The sequence below is a fragment of the Centroberyx affinis genome, unplaced genomic scaffold, assembly GCF_046629955.1.
Source record: "Centroberyx affinis isolate AG114_WGS23_722 - 3 ecotype Tasmania unplaced genomic scaffold, CSIRO-AGI_Caff_v1 ptg002364l_1, whole genome shotgun sequence".
Lineage (NCBI taxonomy): Eukaryota > Metazoa > Chordata > Actinopteri > Beryciformes > Berycidae > Centroberyx > Centroberyx affinis.
Window position 1 is genome coordinate 307,180 of NW_027280624.1, and position 18,262 is coordinate 325,441.

An 18,262-nucleotide genomic window follows, 5' to 3' on the forward strand; every position below is an offset into this window, starting at 1 on the left:
AGCTGAACCATCAGGATGATCTGTGCAATTATTTCCTGTTTTTTACCTTAAAAAAAACTTTTCATTCCTCCTAAATTCACTCACAAAAGCCATCTATCATCTTTCTGTGGTTGGTAAATTGTTGGTCTTTTTCATATGCAAAAGGCATTGTGTGTTTGTCCTTCCGTTTTTGGGACTTAATGTTGTTAAAGTCTTTATTGCTGTTGGAGTAATGTCCTGGAACCAGGCCACAGTAAGAAAGTGGTTAATGATTTTAATAGGACTCCCTGGCGGGGCGGGATAGAGAGGGGGCGTGCTCTGGGCACGGGCGCGTGGCGGCTGAGCAGGTGGATGACGGGCAGCTGAGGAGTGGGCTTGAGAGGAGGGGGGGCATCCATTTTGGAGGACTCTTGGGGTTGAGAGAAACCCTGAAAAAAGGCAACCCCATCTGGAACTGAGGTGGGGGCTCTGGTGTGAAAGAGATCTAGTGGGTGGTGTCTGACACTCTCTCTTTTGTTCTTTGGTAACGCAGCGGTGATGGTGGTGGTGGTGGGGGGGCTCTCTCTGCTGTGGGGGCAGGGCGCTCAAACAATAGTGCTGATCTAGGAACTGAAAGCCTTCGATGAACAGAGAGGCAAGGAGGGAGGCAGCGAAGGTGGGGAAGGAGGGATAAAGAAGGCATGGGTTCGTTCTGGACACTTACAGTAGGTGGGTTTTCCAACAATGCAAGGACACCGCAATGTCACAGCAAACATATACCCACTCAGAAATTCAGATTGACATGTTTGTTAGAAAAATACATAAATATGTATATTTATTCAGGTCAGGTTGATAGGACTGTCTGGGCTTGTATCCATATATAAATGCCAGTGAAAGGCACAATGCAAGGAACAATATTATATTCCATTAATTAGCAAATCTATGATGGAAAGAACTGTTCTGACCAGTTGTGTTTCTCACATGAAAAGCTTAAATTACAATGTATTACCATTTGCTGAACCTTGGAGCAGCAGAGAAGGAAAGATGAGTTTTGGCATTGTGGTGGCAGCGGGCCTATATAGAGGAGAGAGAGAGAGAACGTGAGCTTCATTTATTTTCATTATCAGTGTCTACAGGCCAGACTCGTGCCTGCTGCGCGCGCTGATGCTGCTCTGACTGCTGCTCCATGCATAAACATATATCCCCGAGACGTCTGTCCTTGCTCAGCTACAGCCAAGCCTCTGTCACACAAGGTTAATTTCCCCTCAGCCCCCCCCTCTCCATTTTTCACATCTCTCCTATACAATACATGCCATTCATCAGCCATCTTGCAGAGGCTGGCCTGAGTACCTGCAGCAGCTCTCCAGGGTGCTGAATAGGAGAACCGAGGGGCAGAGGGAGGGAGCGGTGGGGGTAGGGCTGCAGCAGGCACGTTTGGCTGTATGATTTCCTCATCGCAGGCATGGGGGTAGGGAGGGATGGCAGGCAGGCAGGGGGGAAAGATGCAGACCTGCCATTACGGTAAATTGACACGTTTTTCCACAGTTACTATAAAAGCCATTCTTCATTTGAGGCAGAGAGGGAGACCAGTGAAATACAGTTTTTTTGTTTTTTTGTTTGTTTGTTTTTTTTCACATTTTTTCCACATTTAAGAATGAAATCCCCTCCACATAGCAGACCTGCGACCTCACAACCTCCTATAGCTGCTGTTTGACAAATGTGAGGTATTTGTTTAACAGCATTATATATAATTGGTTCACTAAACTGCCTCTCAGTCACTCTTAGACAGTAAGCCAATATACAAGGCTATAGCTATATTTCCTCTCCTGCAAGAAGTCAAATGTGAGAACTGAGTCTTGGAGCAAGCACTGAGGACGCAAGGCTTCCTTTCTACAACAACCATGGTGAACAGCCCCACCTGCTGGTTTAGTGGTGATATAACACCCTCTGCTGTCTGGCGAAATTACAGAAATGGCCACAGTGTGCAGTCCACTAGATGTTGCTGTTGTGCATTGTGTCGTTAAGTGCCTAAAATGGACATGAACAATAGAACCGTCCTTGTGATTTGAAAGTAGTAGAGACAGTCAAGAGAGTATGAAATCATCTCCCAATTAAACACAATATTTCATGCCATTTGGTTTCTTAGGTGAATAGACTGCGTTCACAGTCAACTGTAAATCAAGTCATTGTGAAAGTAGGTGTCTAACTTCTCTGGCCTGCTTCCTTAATTTTATACTGAAATGAAACCAGTGAAACCCTAAACTGTGGAAGATACGTGCCGCTCTCTGTTGTGTCAAGTCACTTTAAACCGGTCAGGTGAGATTTCTGCATGAACAGATGGTAGACAGTAACGGACAGCTGAGTCAAGCCAGCGAGGAAAGAACCAGAATAAGACCGGAAGTAATGCGATCCTGTCTTCAAAATATAAGCGAATGAAAAAGAATAATAATGTAGTGGGGTGTATGGAGTTACAAAATTGAATTGTATCAAAATACCCAGTTGGAATTATTTCATGCTGTGAAACTGTGGATGTAAAACGCTATATAGATAATATTATATCATTGCGCATATTTATCATAATGACTCTGTCTTATGGATGCGTAAATGTAAGGCTATGGAAGTTAATATTTGATTACTTGAATATTTCTTGAATATGAAAAATAATTAAAACGATGCTGTGCTTTTAGTTTTGAAAGATAGTACCGGAAGTTCTATTGTATTGCGGCTGTCTTGACGTTAGCTTAACGGACAACCTCCGCGGTTCAGCTCCCAGCCGCTAGGAGGAACAAGGGATCCCAGCGTGGAGAAGGAAGCGGTCTGACTCCTCAGCCCCACACAGGACGGGACAGAGCCAACACACAGGAGGAGGGAGAATACTTTCAATTTGACTTCGAAGAGTTTCTCTACATGGGGACACAAAATGACATCTACAGCGAGCGAAAGGAGGGCGTTTGCTCATAAAATCAACCGGTGAGACTTGCGGTTGTTTACATAACTTATTTTATGGTGTAGTGCCGGTTGCTATGTGCGATAGTGACTTGCTGGACAGACGGAAGGTAGCCAGTATGCTAGGATTTGGGGGGTATTGATCATAAACCGTTTATGATAAACATGGTTCTAGGCTAAAACTGAGGTAAATCAAAGCAGTTTACTCTATGTTTACGAGAATGATCATTCACACTGCCAAGAGTTTCATTATCAGCCTATTTTGTATGATAAATCGCGGTATCGGAGTGTGTGAAAGCATGACTATCAACAATGATTTGACTACTCGCCAATGAGTGCTAGTCTGTGAAGCTAATGGCTACTCTAATGTACTAAAGAAAAATCTCATTGAGGAGATGGGATTATTGAACCATGGTAATAATGGCAATATCTAGCAACATGTTTTACACCAATGCTTTGGATCAAACTGACAATAAGAAACGTCCTTATGCTCCCTGTGGACGTCTTGCAGCTTGCTGGCTCTCTTATTGAACCTGTTTCCACTCGTCCTAAAACTGGCCTATATTCCAAACTGGTTCTGCTCCCATAATAACAGTTATGGCACTGCATGGAACAAGCAATCTTGTCGCTCATATTAAAGAAAACAGGAACTACTGATCAGATTCCAGCAGGCATTACTGATGCATATCATGTCTGTGAACTGACTTTTTGAATAGCATGCTTTAACATCACTTATGTTTGAGGAACAAGCTGTCATACGGAATAAACTGTGATAGTTTCAGTCAAGTGAGTGCCTGTTTGCTGTGATAATGGAGTTCTTCAAAACAACTATTTTGTTAGGCCATGATTTACCTATCATCACTCCACTGACCCTTCATTATCTTCATTTCATAAGTAGTCTTTCTCGTCTAGAATCAGCCTTTTGACCAAGATCACCCCTCCAGAAGCCTGTGAGAAAACAAACAGGTTAACAGATTCTTGTCACTGTCCTGCAAGTGAGCATGTTCTTACCCCAGCAACAAACTTAAGTAGCAAGAACTGTAGATATGTAAACATTGGACCAGGCTGCATCATGCTGTGGGCTCGCTTTAGTTTTCATAGAGCATGGTATGGTGTGCTCTACCTACCTGCTTTAATTCAAGGCAACAAGGTGTCCTGTGAGTGACTTTATCTGCCCGCAGCTTGTCACTGCTGTTCCTAGATCCTAGAGTGATATTGGTTTCATTGATCGGCCTCCTACTGCATTCCCGGAGTGTCTGTCCTGTCCTTAGTGGGACCCAGACCATTGTTCAGTCCCGGATACAGGAAAGGGTGGGTTGGGGTGTTCCGGCTATTGCCCTTGAATTCAAGAGCTTTCCTATTTCCTGTTTTAAAGGGAGGTGTATAGAGCTGCAGAAAATGTTTCCACATCTTTTGAGGATATGTGTGAGTATAGTGTCAGGCCATAAAGTTTAAACATGCAAGTGAGGCAACCGCTAAATTGGCTTTATTTCATCACCAGGACGTTAAAGAGCCTAGCTATTTCTTAGAGATAGGGTTTACATAAAGCAGTGAGCTAGGCTACATTCGGGTGCCTCTTCTTCTCTTGGCCCTACAACCCTGGTGTTTGTGTATATATGGATTGAAGACATGCTATGTGATCATGACTTGGGAAAGGTTGAAGCATTTGCAGCTGTGTGTGTGAGAAACAGCCATTTTGAGTTTGTAGAGGAGCAGCTGCTTGCTGTCTCTGTGAGAGGATTGGGGGATTTTTTTTTTTTTGCTTTGTCCCTCTCTAAGCCTCCCATTTGCCGTTAGTCCATAAAGGCCAGGGATAGAGTTCTGGCTGTGTGCCTGCTCCCTGGAGCCGGCTCGCCACCTCTCTGACAGATCCGCTTGACTCCCATTCACAACAGCTGCTGGCCTTCAGCACCGCTACTGGTACCAGCTTCTGAAGACTGGGTAATAGGTAGAGGGGCTGCAGTACAAGGCTTCTCAGATCTTATAGGGCATGTTGGAAGTTAAGCCATACAGATACAGATGTACTTGGCACTCCCACAATAGAGTTTTAGAAGCAGAATTTGGAAAATTTAAATGAGCTTCACTGCGGATGATGTATTGGAAAGGATTTTGTTCATGCAAATTGCGTGTGCATCATAATGGTAATGCAATTCAGCCTAGATTTTTGGCAGTGATTTTAGATATGCGATCCAGATTTTAGGGGAGCATTCATTGCCATGATAACACCAGATGTATGCACATATATACACACTATCAAATAATCTATATTTTACTCGACCATCACCAGATGATTGTTGCTTTTTCATTTAACTGTCATGTCTAGAAATACAAGTGCCTTTGTTCTCTGTTTGGCTGTCTGACAAATCTTTCTCATCTCCTTGTTGCTTAGGACGGTGGCTGCAGAGGTCAGAAAACAAGTGTCCAGAGAGTATGGCTCTCCTCAACTGTCTAAGAAACGAGGAGGAGTGCAACAGCCTGTGAGTCACCATGTGTTTAACCCTGCTGGAGCTTCAAGTCAAGTCAAGTCAGGTTTATTTATATAGCCCTTCATCACAAAAGCAAGTCTCAAAGGACTTTACAAAGACGAGCCTACCTAGATCTAACTAACCAACAATCAGTCATAACACAAAATGATGGAATACAGTGTACAAACAAAATAAAACACAAGGAAACAGAACAAAGCACAATACAGCATATTGAAAGAAATAACAGGCCTACCTAACCTACCTATCTAGCTTAGCCTACTCAGCACCACCAACCATAGACCCTCAGTGAAGTCAAGGAAAAACTCCCAAGAAAACCTTATTAGGAAAAAAAGCAAGCAGGGTCAGCCGTCTCATTAGCATATTTTTTGTTGATACCGATAGCTAGGTCAGAAATTGATGGTTGTTATGTTGTGAACTAGGTATGTGTATATACAAGGTCCTGTGTATGATTCTAGTTCTGATTAGAGTTGACATGGCATGTGGAGGGAAGTGGTTTTGGAACATGATATACTCACTCTCACCCAGTTTTGTCCTTTGACATCCAGGCCAGGTTTCTACATAGTTGCTCCCCCAAAGTAGCACAAGGGATAGTTACATCATGTCCTGTGTTTTGGTAAATACGTCCCAAGTTGTCTGAGTGGTTTCACATCATATTGCAAGGATGAGGGTGGAATTTGGAATCAGTCCAACTGTGTTTTAAGGTTAAGATTACTGTATGGATTCCAGTGCAATCCCCAGATAACCATAGGTAGGCCGCACAATACAGACCGGTGATTTACGGCAGCCTAGATGTGCTCCATTTGGGCAAAAGAGACAAGCTAAAATGGGTTTTAGCTCAGTATTGGAGAGGATTTTTAAGACAATGTTTTTAGTAATAAGCTACTGAACATTGCATGAACTATGGAATAAACTACACTGCATAGTCTGGACAGATCTGTAGATTTATTCATTGTTCAACATGACTAAGCTAAATGGGAGGCACAGCATCATCTCTTTCTGAGTCTGAGTGAGAAAAAGATATTGCTGAAAGAGGCAGGGCAGACAAGCAGAGCTGATCTGGGGAAGGAGGCAAGGTGTTAATAACATTGTGCCTTGACTTGAATTGGTGGAGAGGTAACAAACATAATCTTTCCTTGGCATCCTATCACCTCTCTCTGCTGCACTGATAAGTCCTGCTGATCCTGTTGATCAGATGAGGGGCTGTGCGCACAACATGTATTGTTATTGGTACATAATAGTCTTATGTTGATTGGCAGGTACCCCTGACGGAGGTGGTTGAGCCGGTGGACTTTGAGGAGTATGTGAGCAGTCACGCTCCCGGGGCGGAGCCTGGCCCCCTCAGGCAGCTGATGGAGTTCCCCCAGGACGACCTGGAGCTCCTCCAGCTGGAGAAAGAGTGCACTACACTGGAGCCCCCGCTGCCTGAGGAGGAGGAGTAAGTCTCACTGATAATGACCAACACAAGCCTCGTACTGTAAAACACGCTCTCCAACACATCCCAGAACACCCGTAACACTACCACACACGCAGAGAATTAGTATTACTGTAAAGGAGGACAAACATCACATCAGATAAGAATAAAGCCTTTCTTCATGGCTGTAACACTGAATAGACATAAATATTAAAAGCTTGCTTTGCTCAATTATTAATGTGTTTTTCTATGTAGCACACTAGATCCCAGAGTGAGAGATGCCTTGGCAGTCTACACAGATGAGTGGCTCATCATTCAAAGAAAGTAAGTGACGTCAGTTGTGATTACAGTTGCAATAACCCACATGTTTTATCTGTTTAATAATGTGCACCACTCTGCCCTGTTCACTGTCACATGATTGACAGTTAGATTATTCCCATGACTTAAGACATTGTTTTTCTGTAGGTGTCAGCGCTACAGCACCATGTACACCCCTCACAACTCTGAGCGTCAGCGGGAGAGGCAGCGGGGCCTTGCCAAACAGACCTTTGAACTAGACGAGGCCGCCGCTGCCGAGCGCCAGGACGATCAGGTAGCTGCTGGGGAGGGGAATGTTCAAACGACTTGTTATTTTAAACACTGAGCGACCATCCACTCATCAACAGAATCCTTTTTGGTTCATTAAACTAAATTTATTCTACATACAGCGTTGCCAAGAATAACATGCTTAATTCCATGGCACATCAGTATAAATAATAAATTCCAGTGCCCATGTAATTAACGTATCAAGGTCAAGGGGGAAAAAATCATCCATCTGCGAAATGGCTGTCATTAATGTCCATTTGAGCGTTTATGTATTTTTAGACTAGACGTTTAGTAATTGAAATTAGTTGAAATTCCCATCCTTTACTTGCTTGACACAGAGATGGAGAGTCAACAGACAAAGAGTATAGCTCTCATTGTGAACAGCATGCGGAGGGCAGTATGGGTGGAATGCTTTCTGGTTACTGAGCTGATTATATAGGGAATTTGCAATGGATCGCGGACAAGGCACTCAGCTCTCTCACTCAGCTCCATTTGTGAGTGCAGATAATGGGATCTGCAGCATCTCTTCCCCATTATGTTTGGAAACATCTATACCCCCCCCCCTACAGTGAGTCACCATTGCACTTAAAGGTTACAGCACTGCCTGGAAGAAAAACCTATGATCTCACCTCTCTGCCTCACCCTTGGCTTGCGTGTTTCAGGATGACGCAAAGCGGCGGTCGGTCTCCCTCGATGACACGCCACGGGGGAGCTGGGCCTCCAGTATCTTTGATTTGAAGAACTCCTCCCCAGACGCTCTCCTGCCGTCTGTGTTGGAGCGCACAGCTGCAGAGGACATGGACCACCGCAACACCGAGGCCCGCCTGCAGGGGCGCCATCTTGACCTGCTGGGCCTCTACCCTCCCCCCGATGAGGTTTGTATCTGCAAGAGGCCAACCTGTACCTGCCTCTGTCAAAATAGTAATCCGGGATATTTTCATATAAATAAAAGTCTGGTTTGCGACTCTCGATTGCCGATTGATAAAACACAATAGTGATTCAGCCTTTACCCAGTTCATGAAAGCTTTTACATCCTCTGGCACACAGGAAGCGATTTGCAGCTGAAACAGTGATTTGTTTAGAATAATAGAAGAAGAACTAGGTAGTTAGGGTTCTATTCTATACTATTCTATTCACCATGGCTGAACAGTCAAAGAATAGAGTGGTACTTACAGAAACTCAAACTTCATCAGCAGAATATTCAAGGAAACAGACTGGCCACACTGTTTGATTGCAACGTGATCTCAAGGATTACAACTTTAAACTGATACCACCAGAAGACTGTGTTGGAAATGTTGGTATATGAAGTTGCCATTTGTTCAGATCAGAGTAGCGTTATTGAATGTTCCCATAAAGTGAATGTCCATAATGTTTGGAAACCCATCCACTGCCAGGGAACTGTTTGCTTTTCTTTCCTCTATCTTCGACTTCACTAGATAGTTCTCATTGCCTCTCTGTCTCTCTCTCTCGCTCTCTCCCTCTTTCTTTATGTCTGTGTAAACACTATCGGCGTGTCTGTTGCTATGACATCTGTGTAAATGTTACGGTAGTGGTGTGTGCGCATGTGTGTGTTTCACATGGCTTTGTTTTACTGTGTGACAGGATGAAGCAGTAGAGAGATGCTCTGTCCCTGAAGTGCCCAAGGAACACTGTGGCCAGAGGATCATGGTCAAGTGTCTGTCTCTCAAGTGAGTAACAACATGCAACATTCATATATTCACGCTCATTAAGACCCCCACGTGTAAATGTGCTTTCCTCATCTGACTGAAAACTATTTTGTATGATTTTCAGATTTGAAATAGAAATTGAGCCAATATTTGGAACACTTGCTCTGTATGATGTCAAGGAAAAGAAAAAGGTACTTTTTTTTTTTTTAACAATACATCATTTTTTAATTTGATGTGGTGACTATTCCTCCAGTGAGTTTTCCTTCTGCCAAACCACTTAAGTAATGCTGAGCTCATGCTTGACTAATTGAATTCCCCCCATCTCAGAAGGTCTAAGTGGTCTTGTGGTTTAAATCACAGTCAAAACCGAATTAAAATCCCCTGACGTGCATTTCCACTCTCATCTTTCCTCCCTCCCTCTTTCCTGCTCATCTCGATCCTCCCTCCCACAGATCTCAGAGAATTTCTACTTTGACCTGAACTCGGATCAGATGAAGGGGCTGCTAAAACCCCACACGCCGCACACAGCCATTTCCACCCTGGCTCGCTCTGCCATTTTTTCCATCACATACCCATCTGCCGATATCTTCTTGGTCATCAAGGTATGGCTTACAGACAGACCGCTCTATAACATAGAACAGTCTGACTCAATGTTGGTGGCATTAGACAAGGTTTTTCATTTTCATTTTTTCCTCAACTTGGTTCATACAGAAGCGAACTGGCCTTTTTATTCAACATTTTTCCATTGTGTGCCCTTAAAATTAATCCAACCTTATATCCAACCTTAATGCTACTTAATTACTACTACTTATCTTTAATTTCAATACATCATATAAAGATCTAGTTCAAAAATTGTCATCTGTTTAACAATATGAGATAAGAAATATGTGCTTTAACTTGTCTCTAACTTGTCAAATTATTTTAAATATGGCAAAATGTGATCTGATGTTTTTTGTGTGTTCCAGCTTGAGAAAGTCCTTCAACAAGGAGACATTGGGGAATGCTGTGAACCCTACATGATCATGAAGGAATCAGATTCCTCGAAGGTAGTTTAGCCAATAAACTGTCGCAATGCTCAGACAGCAGACAGGCACGTGGCACTCTGTTACTGTCTGGTCATACGCATTACTCAATTCTGTCTGGATAGCTGCAATATTTACTCTTCTCTTTTTGGCAGGGCCATTGTATTTGCAATCGCAGATTTTTATAATTGTTGGTGTCAGTAAAATGCCCTGAGGATGAATTTCTTTAATCAAATACTGTCTGCTCTCTCTTTTCCCTGCGCAGCACAAGGAGAAGCTGGAGAAGCTTCGTGTGCAGGCAGAGCAGTCATGCAGTCGTCTCGGCCGTTTCCGCATGCCTTTTGCCTGGACGGCCATTCACCTTCTCAACATCGTCAGCAGTGTGGGAGGTCTGGATCGCTCGGATCCTGACTCTGACTCTGGTACTGCTGGCTCCAGCTGGCTCCCCAGTTTTACACATTCACACACGCATACACACACACACACACACACACACCCAACACTGCATCCAACTGCCTACGTGAACATAAGTCTCCTGTACCCGACACACATGCCTCTCTGATATTACCGAGTGTATCTCCCTGCAGAGCGAAAAGGCCACGGAACGTGGAATGAGAGGAAGAAGAAAGGGTTTGAGCGGATGAGTGTGGGGGAAGACATGTGTAACTTTGCCACTTTCCGTCCAGCCACACTGACGGTCACCAACTTCTTCAAACAGGTCCGACTCTGTCCAGTGGTTTTGCTTATCGCCCGGTTTGTAGTTCATACTGTTGAAATCATCCTGACTTTGCCCATATTATGTCACCATTGTTTGTTATTGGCAAAATGTAAGCATTACACACCCCTGATTACCTGCTTCATAAAACACCAATGCCAATCTATTTCAATTTATTTATTAGTTTGAATAGCATTATTATCATCATCTACGGTCATTATTATTTTCCCAATGGTCTTGACGACTATATTACCACATTAAACAAACAAATGTGCACAAATGCGTCAGCCACAAATATTTTTCATAGTAGTCTACATTGTAGTCATATACACTGCGTAATCACATTTATCAATATTTTGTAATCAGATCTTTGTAATCCCATTACGTGTGATCTATTGCTACAAACCCTGCTGTTTGTGTCTGTGTATATGAAGGAGGGGGACAGACTGAGTGACGAAGACCTCTACAAATTTCTGGCAGATATGCGCAGACCGTCCTCTGTTCTGCGGCGACTGAGGCCAGTCACAGGTAAGGATGACACGCACACACACACACAAACACATAGTGAAGATACACATTCTCAGTATGTTTTTTAGATTTATACACCAAAGAAATCATCTACACATAAAGGCTTATGAATGATTTATGATTCCCTGTCTTTGTCCGTCGGTGTGTGCATATGATTTTCTGCGTCCCTCAGCCCAGTTGAAGATTGACATCTCTCCAGCCCCGGACTCCCCTCATTATTGTCTGTCTCCGGAGCTGCTTCATGTGAAGCCCTACCCGGACCTGCGTGTGCGGCCAACCAAAGAGGTGCTGGAGTTCCCTGCTCGCTACGTATACACACCCCACACCACCTACAGGTGAGCATTCACATATCACACACGCACATACTGCAAGTTGACCTACACACCATACATACATTCACCCACTTATTGCATGAAAGGCTCACTGTGCTTGTTTGGTTATTTTTGATCTTTGATTTTTGTTCTACCCATGACTCATATTTCTCTGCTCTGAGACTGTAGTTTTAAGCAAAGAGGACAACAGGTTCATTCTCTTGATTTAAAGTTGAAACAAATTTCTTTATTTATCATCAGAATGTAAAATATATAAATACAAGAACAAGCTATTGCCAGTCAAGAATTTAACAAGATATTCTGCAATGAAATTAAATAAATGATGATATAGAATATGAAATAAAATCTTTAATAATTTAATAACTTTATTTGTATAGCACTTCTAAAACAAAGTTTACAATGTGTTTCACACAAGACAAACAATAGGCGGGGGAAAAAATGTTACATAAGAAAAGCAGAGGAAAGCGGCAACAACAAAGACAAAAGGAATATGGACCCTGGTTAGGGTATGGGGGGGGATTTTTTGTTGCAGCTGTAAGTGTAGATTAGATATAGTAGTAGATATGTAGCGTACCAGGGGGGAAGCAGGGAGTGCAATTAAGTAATGAGGTTCAGATCTAGATGGAGTCATCACAGTCGCGAAGAGCTCTGTAGACCTAGGAGACCTCAATACCTTTGTAACAGCTATGGCATAGCTTCACTCTGTAACAAGAGAACGTGATAAATTTAATGAAACAAAAAGCATCGCTTTAGCCATTAGGCCTTCCACATGTTTCGAAACAGTGGCCTACCATCTTGTGTAGTTTGGAAAGCTGCAGGTTGTGAGTCTCAAGGTTCTGTTTCTGGTACTGGATGAAATGCTGTAAACTTTTCAAGACGTCTGAGTGCTCCTCTGCTCTCTCCTAAAAAATCAATAATGTAAAAGAGCACCCATTTACTGTATGATGATAAATCAATGCTGCAAATTTACATACAGTATATAAATTATCAGTATCAGTCAGGTTGGCTGGTTTGACAGTGGGATGATAGACCTTGAAGTAAGGGTGGTCTTCTTTTCCCTGTATCTGTAACTATAGAAAAGTTCTCAGCTCTCTTTTACCTGTAGCTCTTTGATGCTGTTGGGGAAGGAGTTGTTGAGGTATGTCTCCAAGTTCTTCACTTTTGTCTTCAGCTCCGCCTCTTCCTGTTCCATGCCGACCAGCCTGTCCTTAGTCATTTTGGTCTGAGCCTGTAGCTTGGCCATCTGGACCTGTCAAAAGAGCATCTGCCCACTTTATCCTCTTCCCCCTCCCACTGATCAGTGCAGCTGGCAGCTGCCTGACCCACAGTGTAACATGCAGCTTTCTAATGTCATTCTGACACTCTTTTCCTTGATAAATGAATTAGATACATCTGATAAATATGAATCTATTTGATTGGAAAAAGGAAGAAGGGTGAAGTGCCCTAGCACAATGTAGTTGCAAAGGCATTAATGTATAGACATAGCACAGGCATTGTTGTTTTGTTTGATGTCTTGGCAAACCAGCAATTGGCTGCGTTATTGTGTCTGTTCAGCTGCTCCGTCTCCCTCCCTAAGAGCCCAGAGACACAGAGGCTTATCTGACAGGGATTTCAGATACTTGGCATACTGCCTCTATCTTTCTCATCCTGCATGTTGTGCCTTCAGATCTGCAGTTTGATTGTAATTCATGGTTATCTCTCTCGAAATAACCAGACCATATGACGAGACTGATAACCAGACAGTGCACACGGGAAAGAGCTGGTGTCTGTGTTTTGGTGTTTTCTCACCTGTAGCAACCCCAGCACCTCTTTGATCTGTTTCTCCACCTCTGCAGCCTGCTCAGTCTCTTTCCCCAGCTGCTGGAGGGTCCCTTCAAGGCTCTGTATTGACTGGCTGATTCGAGCCATCTTTGCCTCAGTGGTTTCGTAAACATAGTTGAGAGATTCGCTGAGCTGTATCACGCCAAACATCAACACGTTCACTTTTTCCTGTGGGGCTTCATTGTCCACCGTCTTGCCGGGCTTCCAGATAGGGCCTGCATCGACTCCCCTCAATCCCACAGCCACACAAAGCAGGCACAGGGCCCACCTCATCTTGATGGCACCAGCCGCTCACAGACTTACTGCTGTCTAGTCTTCTGTTTGACGCAGTAGTTCAAAGGATTTCTTATCTGGCAATTCAGCCAACTCAGGAGAAAGTTTGTCTGCTGTAAATTCAAGGCTGTTGCTTCTTGGTAGCAAGGAAGGAAGGCTATCAAATGATTCTTACATATCTGTTTAGCACAATTGTGCAGAAGATCATCATGAGAGTACCCCGTGTGTATGTCTAGATGATGGTTTTGTGTGCTTTTATATTGGATGTACGAGCGTGTGTGCAACACCATAGTAAAACATTAGCTCAGCTGTGGTTCGATCTGAGGTCTTGTCCGTGGCCTTAGTCTCACTGACCTTGCCATGATGTTCAACCCCTGATATACTAATTTTGTCTTTTAGGTCACAAACACACAAGACCTACATAACAATCTGGCAGTCTCTCTTGTGTTTCCTGTCGTAAATGTATGTTTTTTTATTGACCGGTACCATAATCTCCTTTTTAAGCATTGTAATGTGATGACGAGCATATGTGATTGTGTGGTGACTAGTTGCCTCTTGATAACTGGATAAAATCAGCTGTTTTAAAATATGAGCCACAGTAACCGCCCATGTTTGAGTTGGATAGGAGTTAAGGTCACTCACCATGGACATTTTCAATGCTAGGTCAAACTCTCCCTCATGCACAAATACACACACACATACAAAACTCAATATAACGTTTCTTCACTGAGAGTTTGTATATTGTGGTATATTGTTAGATGACAATACAGATGAAAGGTATTGACAACCAAACAGGCTGAAACCAGGGTGGCAAATTTCCAACCAAGTTATAGTAAATTTGGCTGGTCATTTATGCTACCAGCCACAACCAACCAATCCTCATTTGAAGGTTCCTTTCTATTATTAATTAATTAATTAATTAATTAATTATTATTGCTAAAATAGAAAATGTTGCCCTGTAAGTTCTGGAGTCCACAGGTCACTGTGGCCTGTGGATCAAAACAAGTTAGCTTCCTGCTTCACGTCTGTGTCATGGTTATTGAAATGTTTTGCGCTCTCTCTCTCTCTCTCTCTCTCTCTCTCTCTCTCTCTCTTTCTCTCTCTCTCTGCCTTGCATAATTTTTCCCTGTTTTTTTCAGGAACCTGCTGTATGTTTACCCACAAAGTCTGAACTTCAGCAGTCGTCAAGGCTCTGTGAGGAACATTGCTGTGAAGGTTCAGTTCATGGCAGGAGAGGATCCCAGTCAGGCTATGCCGGTGAGTGGCTCCACCAATCATAGGCCAGGATACTCAATTGCTGTGACTGCAATGTTCTCAGAGCAATGGCATCCCTCTCACAAAGAACAGCTTGAGGCAGTGAAATATGATGGCTTCTCGCAAGAGTGAACTTCCTCAAAGCGGCACCTTTTATGAGCAACAGAGTCATATAAAGGCAACCCCAGGTCCAGTTACATGAGGTTTGAAAATTATGTTTTGACCAAAATGGCTTCAAAGCTTTTGCAAATTAAATCTACAGAACCATCATTTGCAGTAAGACAGAGCATGAAAATGCGGTTTATTTGTGAATGGACAGGTACTCATGGACTTGACATGGACTTGAAAACTTTTTGAGGGCTAAATTAAAGAGTAACTAAACCCCAAACCCAAACCCCACCTTCTATAGAGAACCACAGGTGGTGACATCACCTGGCACCAAAGACCAGCCAATGGCAGATGGCCAGTTCAGTACCCTACTTTTTACCATTGGATGTCAGGTTTCACCACAGATTTGGGTTTGGGGTTTAGTTACTCTGATTGACAGGACTGCCATTGGGTATCAAAAGAGAGCCTCCTATTGGCCAAGGAAAATCTAAACCCAACTTAAACTGTCTGCCATCATTACAGGTCATCTTTGGGAAGTCCAGCTGTGGTGAGTTCATGAAAGAGGCGTACACTCCCGTCATCTACCATGACAAGTAAGGCTCGCTCAACTGCACGCTTATCCGTAACCCTCTCCTTTGTGCCAGTCCAACTTTTTCCCTTTCGCAGCGCGTTCTCTAAACATTGCGTTTATCTCTCGCTCTCAAGGTCTCCGGAGTTCTACGAGGAGATGAAGATGAAGATTCCTGCCAATCTGACAGACAACCACCATCTGCTGTTCACCTTCTACCACATCAGCTGCCAGCCCAAGCAGAACACTCCCCTGGAGACGCCCGTGGGCTACACTGTGAGTACACTACTTTAGCTGGCCTAGATTTAATACCTACACCCACACACTGACTCATTTGATAGCTCCTTCTATTGCCTTGCCATTGGTTAGAGATCATGTGTCTGTTTTCGCCCGCAGTGGATCCCTCTGATGCAGCATGGCCGATTACGCACCGGTTCCTTCAGTTTGCCCGTCTCGGTGGAAAAGCCCCCACCTAGCTACTCCGTCCTCACCCCTGATGTGAGTATATATGTGTGTGTGTTGAGAGAGAGAGAGAGAGAAAGAGAGAAAGAGAGAATAATAGATAGATCGTGTGAATATCAGATTCCCTGCCATCAGCTACTTCTTTGTTGATGTGGTGGAGTGTTAAATGCGCTGGATGTCACTCTGTGGCAGGTTCAGCTCCCAGGCATGAAGTGGGTGGATAATCACAAAGGAGTGTTCAATGTGGAGGTGACAGCGGCCTCCTCAGTTCACACTCAGGTACAGACACATGCACATACTTTCTCTACCCAATTTTCTGCTTTTCTTCATGTCTTTTTCTCCCACCTTCAAAAGCCATATTGGAACTTGTTTTGTGTTATTGGGGAAGGTCCTGTAATTGGAATTATTACCATTAGCATCCATAATTTTAATTCAGTGTGTATATGACATCCATAATTTTTGTCTGGAAATTGAAAATAAATATCTGGAGTAAATTGCACAGTTTTTCAGTAAACTCAGAGGTGATCTGACAATACTACCCACCTTGAATTACCGTCTTCATATTGTAATAATGTATACCATTTTTGATGGCATTTTTGACCAGTGTGCGCATGTAAGCGGAAGTGTAGATCACGACACTTTACACCCAGGCTATGAGCAGCAATTTGAGAGAAATCACAGAGATTCTTAATCCCCTATGAAAGGTCGCTGTATAAAAATTACATTACATGACCTCTCCCAGTAAAATTAATCCAGTTCAAGTAGGCTTCATATTCATTGTGTTTGTACCTCCAGGACCCCCACCTGGATAAGTTCTTCACTCTTGTGTATGTCCTGGAGGAATACTCCTTCCCCTACCGCCTGAAGGACGTCATCATTACTGAGGCAAACATGGAGGGGGAACTGAAGGCCAGCATGGCCGCGTTAAGGGGGGCTCTCCTGGACACCTGTGTCAGGTTCCTCCACCAGCTGCTCAGCAAACTCATCCTGCTCATTGTCTACCCGCCCGTCATTGCAGGCCAAATTGGTGAGCAGGCTCTTTAGGACAGCAATTTTACATCAACTCTGTTTTTGGAGATTTGACGTGTGTGAAAATGGCTAAAATACTAATTCTGATTATTTTAGATATTGCAATCCTTATTAATCAATCATTTGGGGAACACAATTGTTTCATTACACTGTTTGCATCTTATATCAACATCTGCATTGTTTTCAACTACAGTGGGCATTCTACAGGCAATGGAATGAAATTAAATTCCATATAAACCAGGTTGCAATGGATTTGTTTTAGTGTGCTAGGCCAGACACAAGACAGGACATCAGATATACATATACCCCCATACAATACCCATTACTATATACAATGAATTGTGGAAATGTGTCTGTATGGCCAAATTTTATGATTATTAATTACAGAATCTTAAGTCACACTAAACTAAAATCAGCACTAGTTTTAAGTTCTGCCTCGCGCTCATTCTCACCCTCAATATATCTATAGTAAACCTGGGCCGGGCAGCCTTCGAAGCGATGGCTCTGTTGGTCAACCAGATCCACAAGAACCTGGAGGGGAACCAGGACCAGCACGGCCGCAACAACCTGCTGGCCTCCTACATCCACTACTGCTTCCACCTGCCCACCACCGAGCCGGCCATGCCCCCCCCCAGTGAGTCACAAGGCTGAACCGTACAAACTGGATCTGACCAGTGGAGAGAATTTCCTTCACTGTGCTTTACCCCCTTCTATGAGGAATATATATTGATACAGATATTGTTAATATCTCCCAAGTTACATCTCTGTCCCTACTTTCTCCACAAGCAGCGGGTCCCACTGCCTATGAGATGCCCATCCAGTATGCCACCTTATCGAGGGCAACGGCCCGCCCCAGCAGTCTGCACCTGTCTCGCTCCAAGAGTATCAGCAACTCCAACCCGGACCTGGCCACCACACCCGTTTCTCCTGATGAAGAGGTGCAAAGGATCATAGGGAGCAAGGTGAGTCTCTTGAGAGACTTGTCATATCTACACCGGCTATACAGCTATTGTTGTTGTTACAGTGTGTCTGCAGGTCCTGGAAAAAGTATAAAAATGTCTCAAATATATTGTCTGAACTCGAGGCCTTTAACGGTC

The 18,262-nt window shown here is 43.6% G+C and overlaps 2 protein-coding genes across 2 annotated transcripts in view; one reads left to right on the plus strand and one right to left on the minus strand.

Annotated features, from left to right (window-relative positions):
• The first annotated feature begins 2,800 nt into the window (after positions 1-2,800).
• dock6 (dedicator of cytokinesis 6) overlaps positions 2,801-18,262 on the plus strand; it is a 30,418-nt gene continuing 14,956 nt past the window's right edge. Inside the window, exons 1-22 of the mRNA XM_071533448.1 lie at positions 2,801-2,928; positions 5,294-5,381; positions 6,647-6,825; positions 7,057-7,125; positions 7,267-7,393; positions 8,049-8,261; positions 8,989-9,074; positions 9,178-9,244; positions 9,506-9,655; positions 10,019-10,099; positions 10,341-10,506; positions 10,663-10,793; positions 11,225-11,318; positions 11,491-11,653; positions 14,884-15,001; positions 15,629-15,699; positions 15,812-15,950; positions 16,071-16,172; positions 16,329-16,415; positions 16,932-17,163; positions 17,635-17,799; positions 17,955-18,127. Of these exons, the coding sequence (XP_071389549.1) occupies positions 2,879-2,928; positions 5,294-5,381; positions 6,647-6,825; positions 7,057-7,125; positions 7,267-7,393; positions 8,049-8,261; positions 8,989-9,074; positions 9,178-9,244; positions 9,506-9,655; positions 10,019-10,099; positions 10,341-10,506; positions 10,663-10,793; positions 11,225-11,318; positions 11,491-11,653; positions 14,884-15,001; positions 15,629-15,699; positions 15,812-15,950; positions 16,071-16,172; positions 16,329-16,415; positions 16,932-17,163; positions 17,635-17,799; positions 17,955-18,127 (2,751 nt within the window). The 5' untranslated portion in view covers positions 2,801-2,878. The remainder of the gene's footprint in view (positions 2,929-5,293; positions 5,382-6,646; positions 6,826-7,056; positions 7,126-7,266; positions 7,394-8,048; positions 8,262-8,988; positions 9,075-9,177; positions 9,245-9,505; positions 9,656-10,018; positions 10,100-10,340; positions 10,507-10,662; positions 10,794-11,224; positions 11,319-11,490; positions 11,654-14,883; positions 15,002-15,628; positions 15,700-15,811; positions 15,951-16,070; positions 16,173-16,328; positions 16,416-16,931; positions 17,164-17,634; positions 17,800-17,954; positions 18,128-18,262) is intronic.
• Positions 12,335-13,744, minus strand: angptl8 (angiopoietin like 8). Its single transcript, XM_071533421.1, has 4 exons — positions 13,439-13,744; positions 12,750-12,899; positions 12,442-12,552; positions 12,335-12,352 (listed from the first exon to the last, which is right to left on the minus strand). Exons 1-4 carry the CDS (start codon positions 13,742-13,744, stop codon positions 12,335-12,337), a joined length of 585 nt encoding a protein of 194 aa, XP_071389522.1.

Bases quoted from the DNA above. Each gene is read 5' to 3' on its own strand.
- angptl8 (XM_071533421.1), bottom strand. From the start codon at position 13,744: ATGAGGTGGGCCCTGTGCCTGCTTTGTGTGGCTGTGGGATTGAGGGGA. The intron at 12,900-13,438 runs GTGAGAAAACAC...CTCTTTTGACAG, and splicing joins AGGTGCTGGGGTTGCTACAG to GTCCAGATGGCCAAGCTACA. The intron at 12,553-12,749 runs GTAAAAGAGAGC...TTGATTTTTTAG, and splicing joins ACAGCATCAAAGAGCTACAG to GAGAGAGCAGAGGAGCACTC.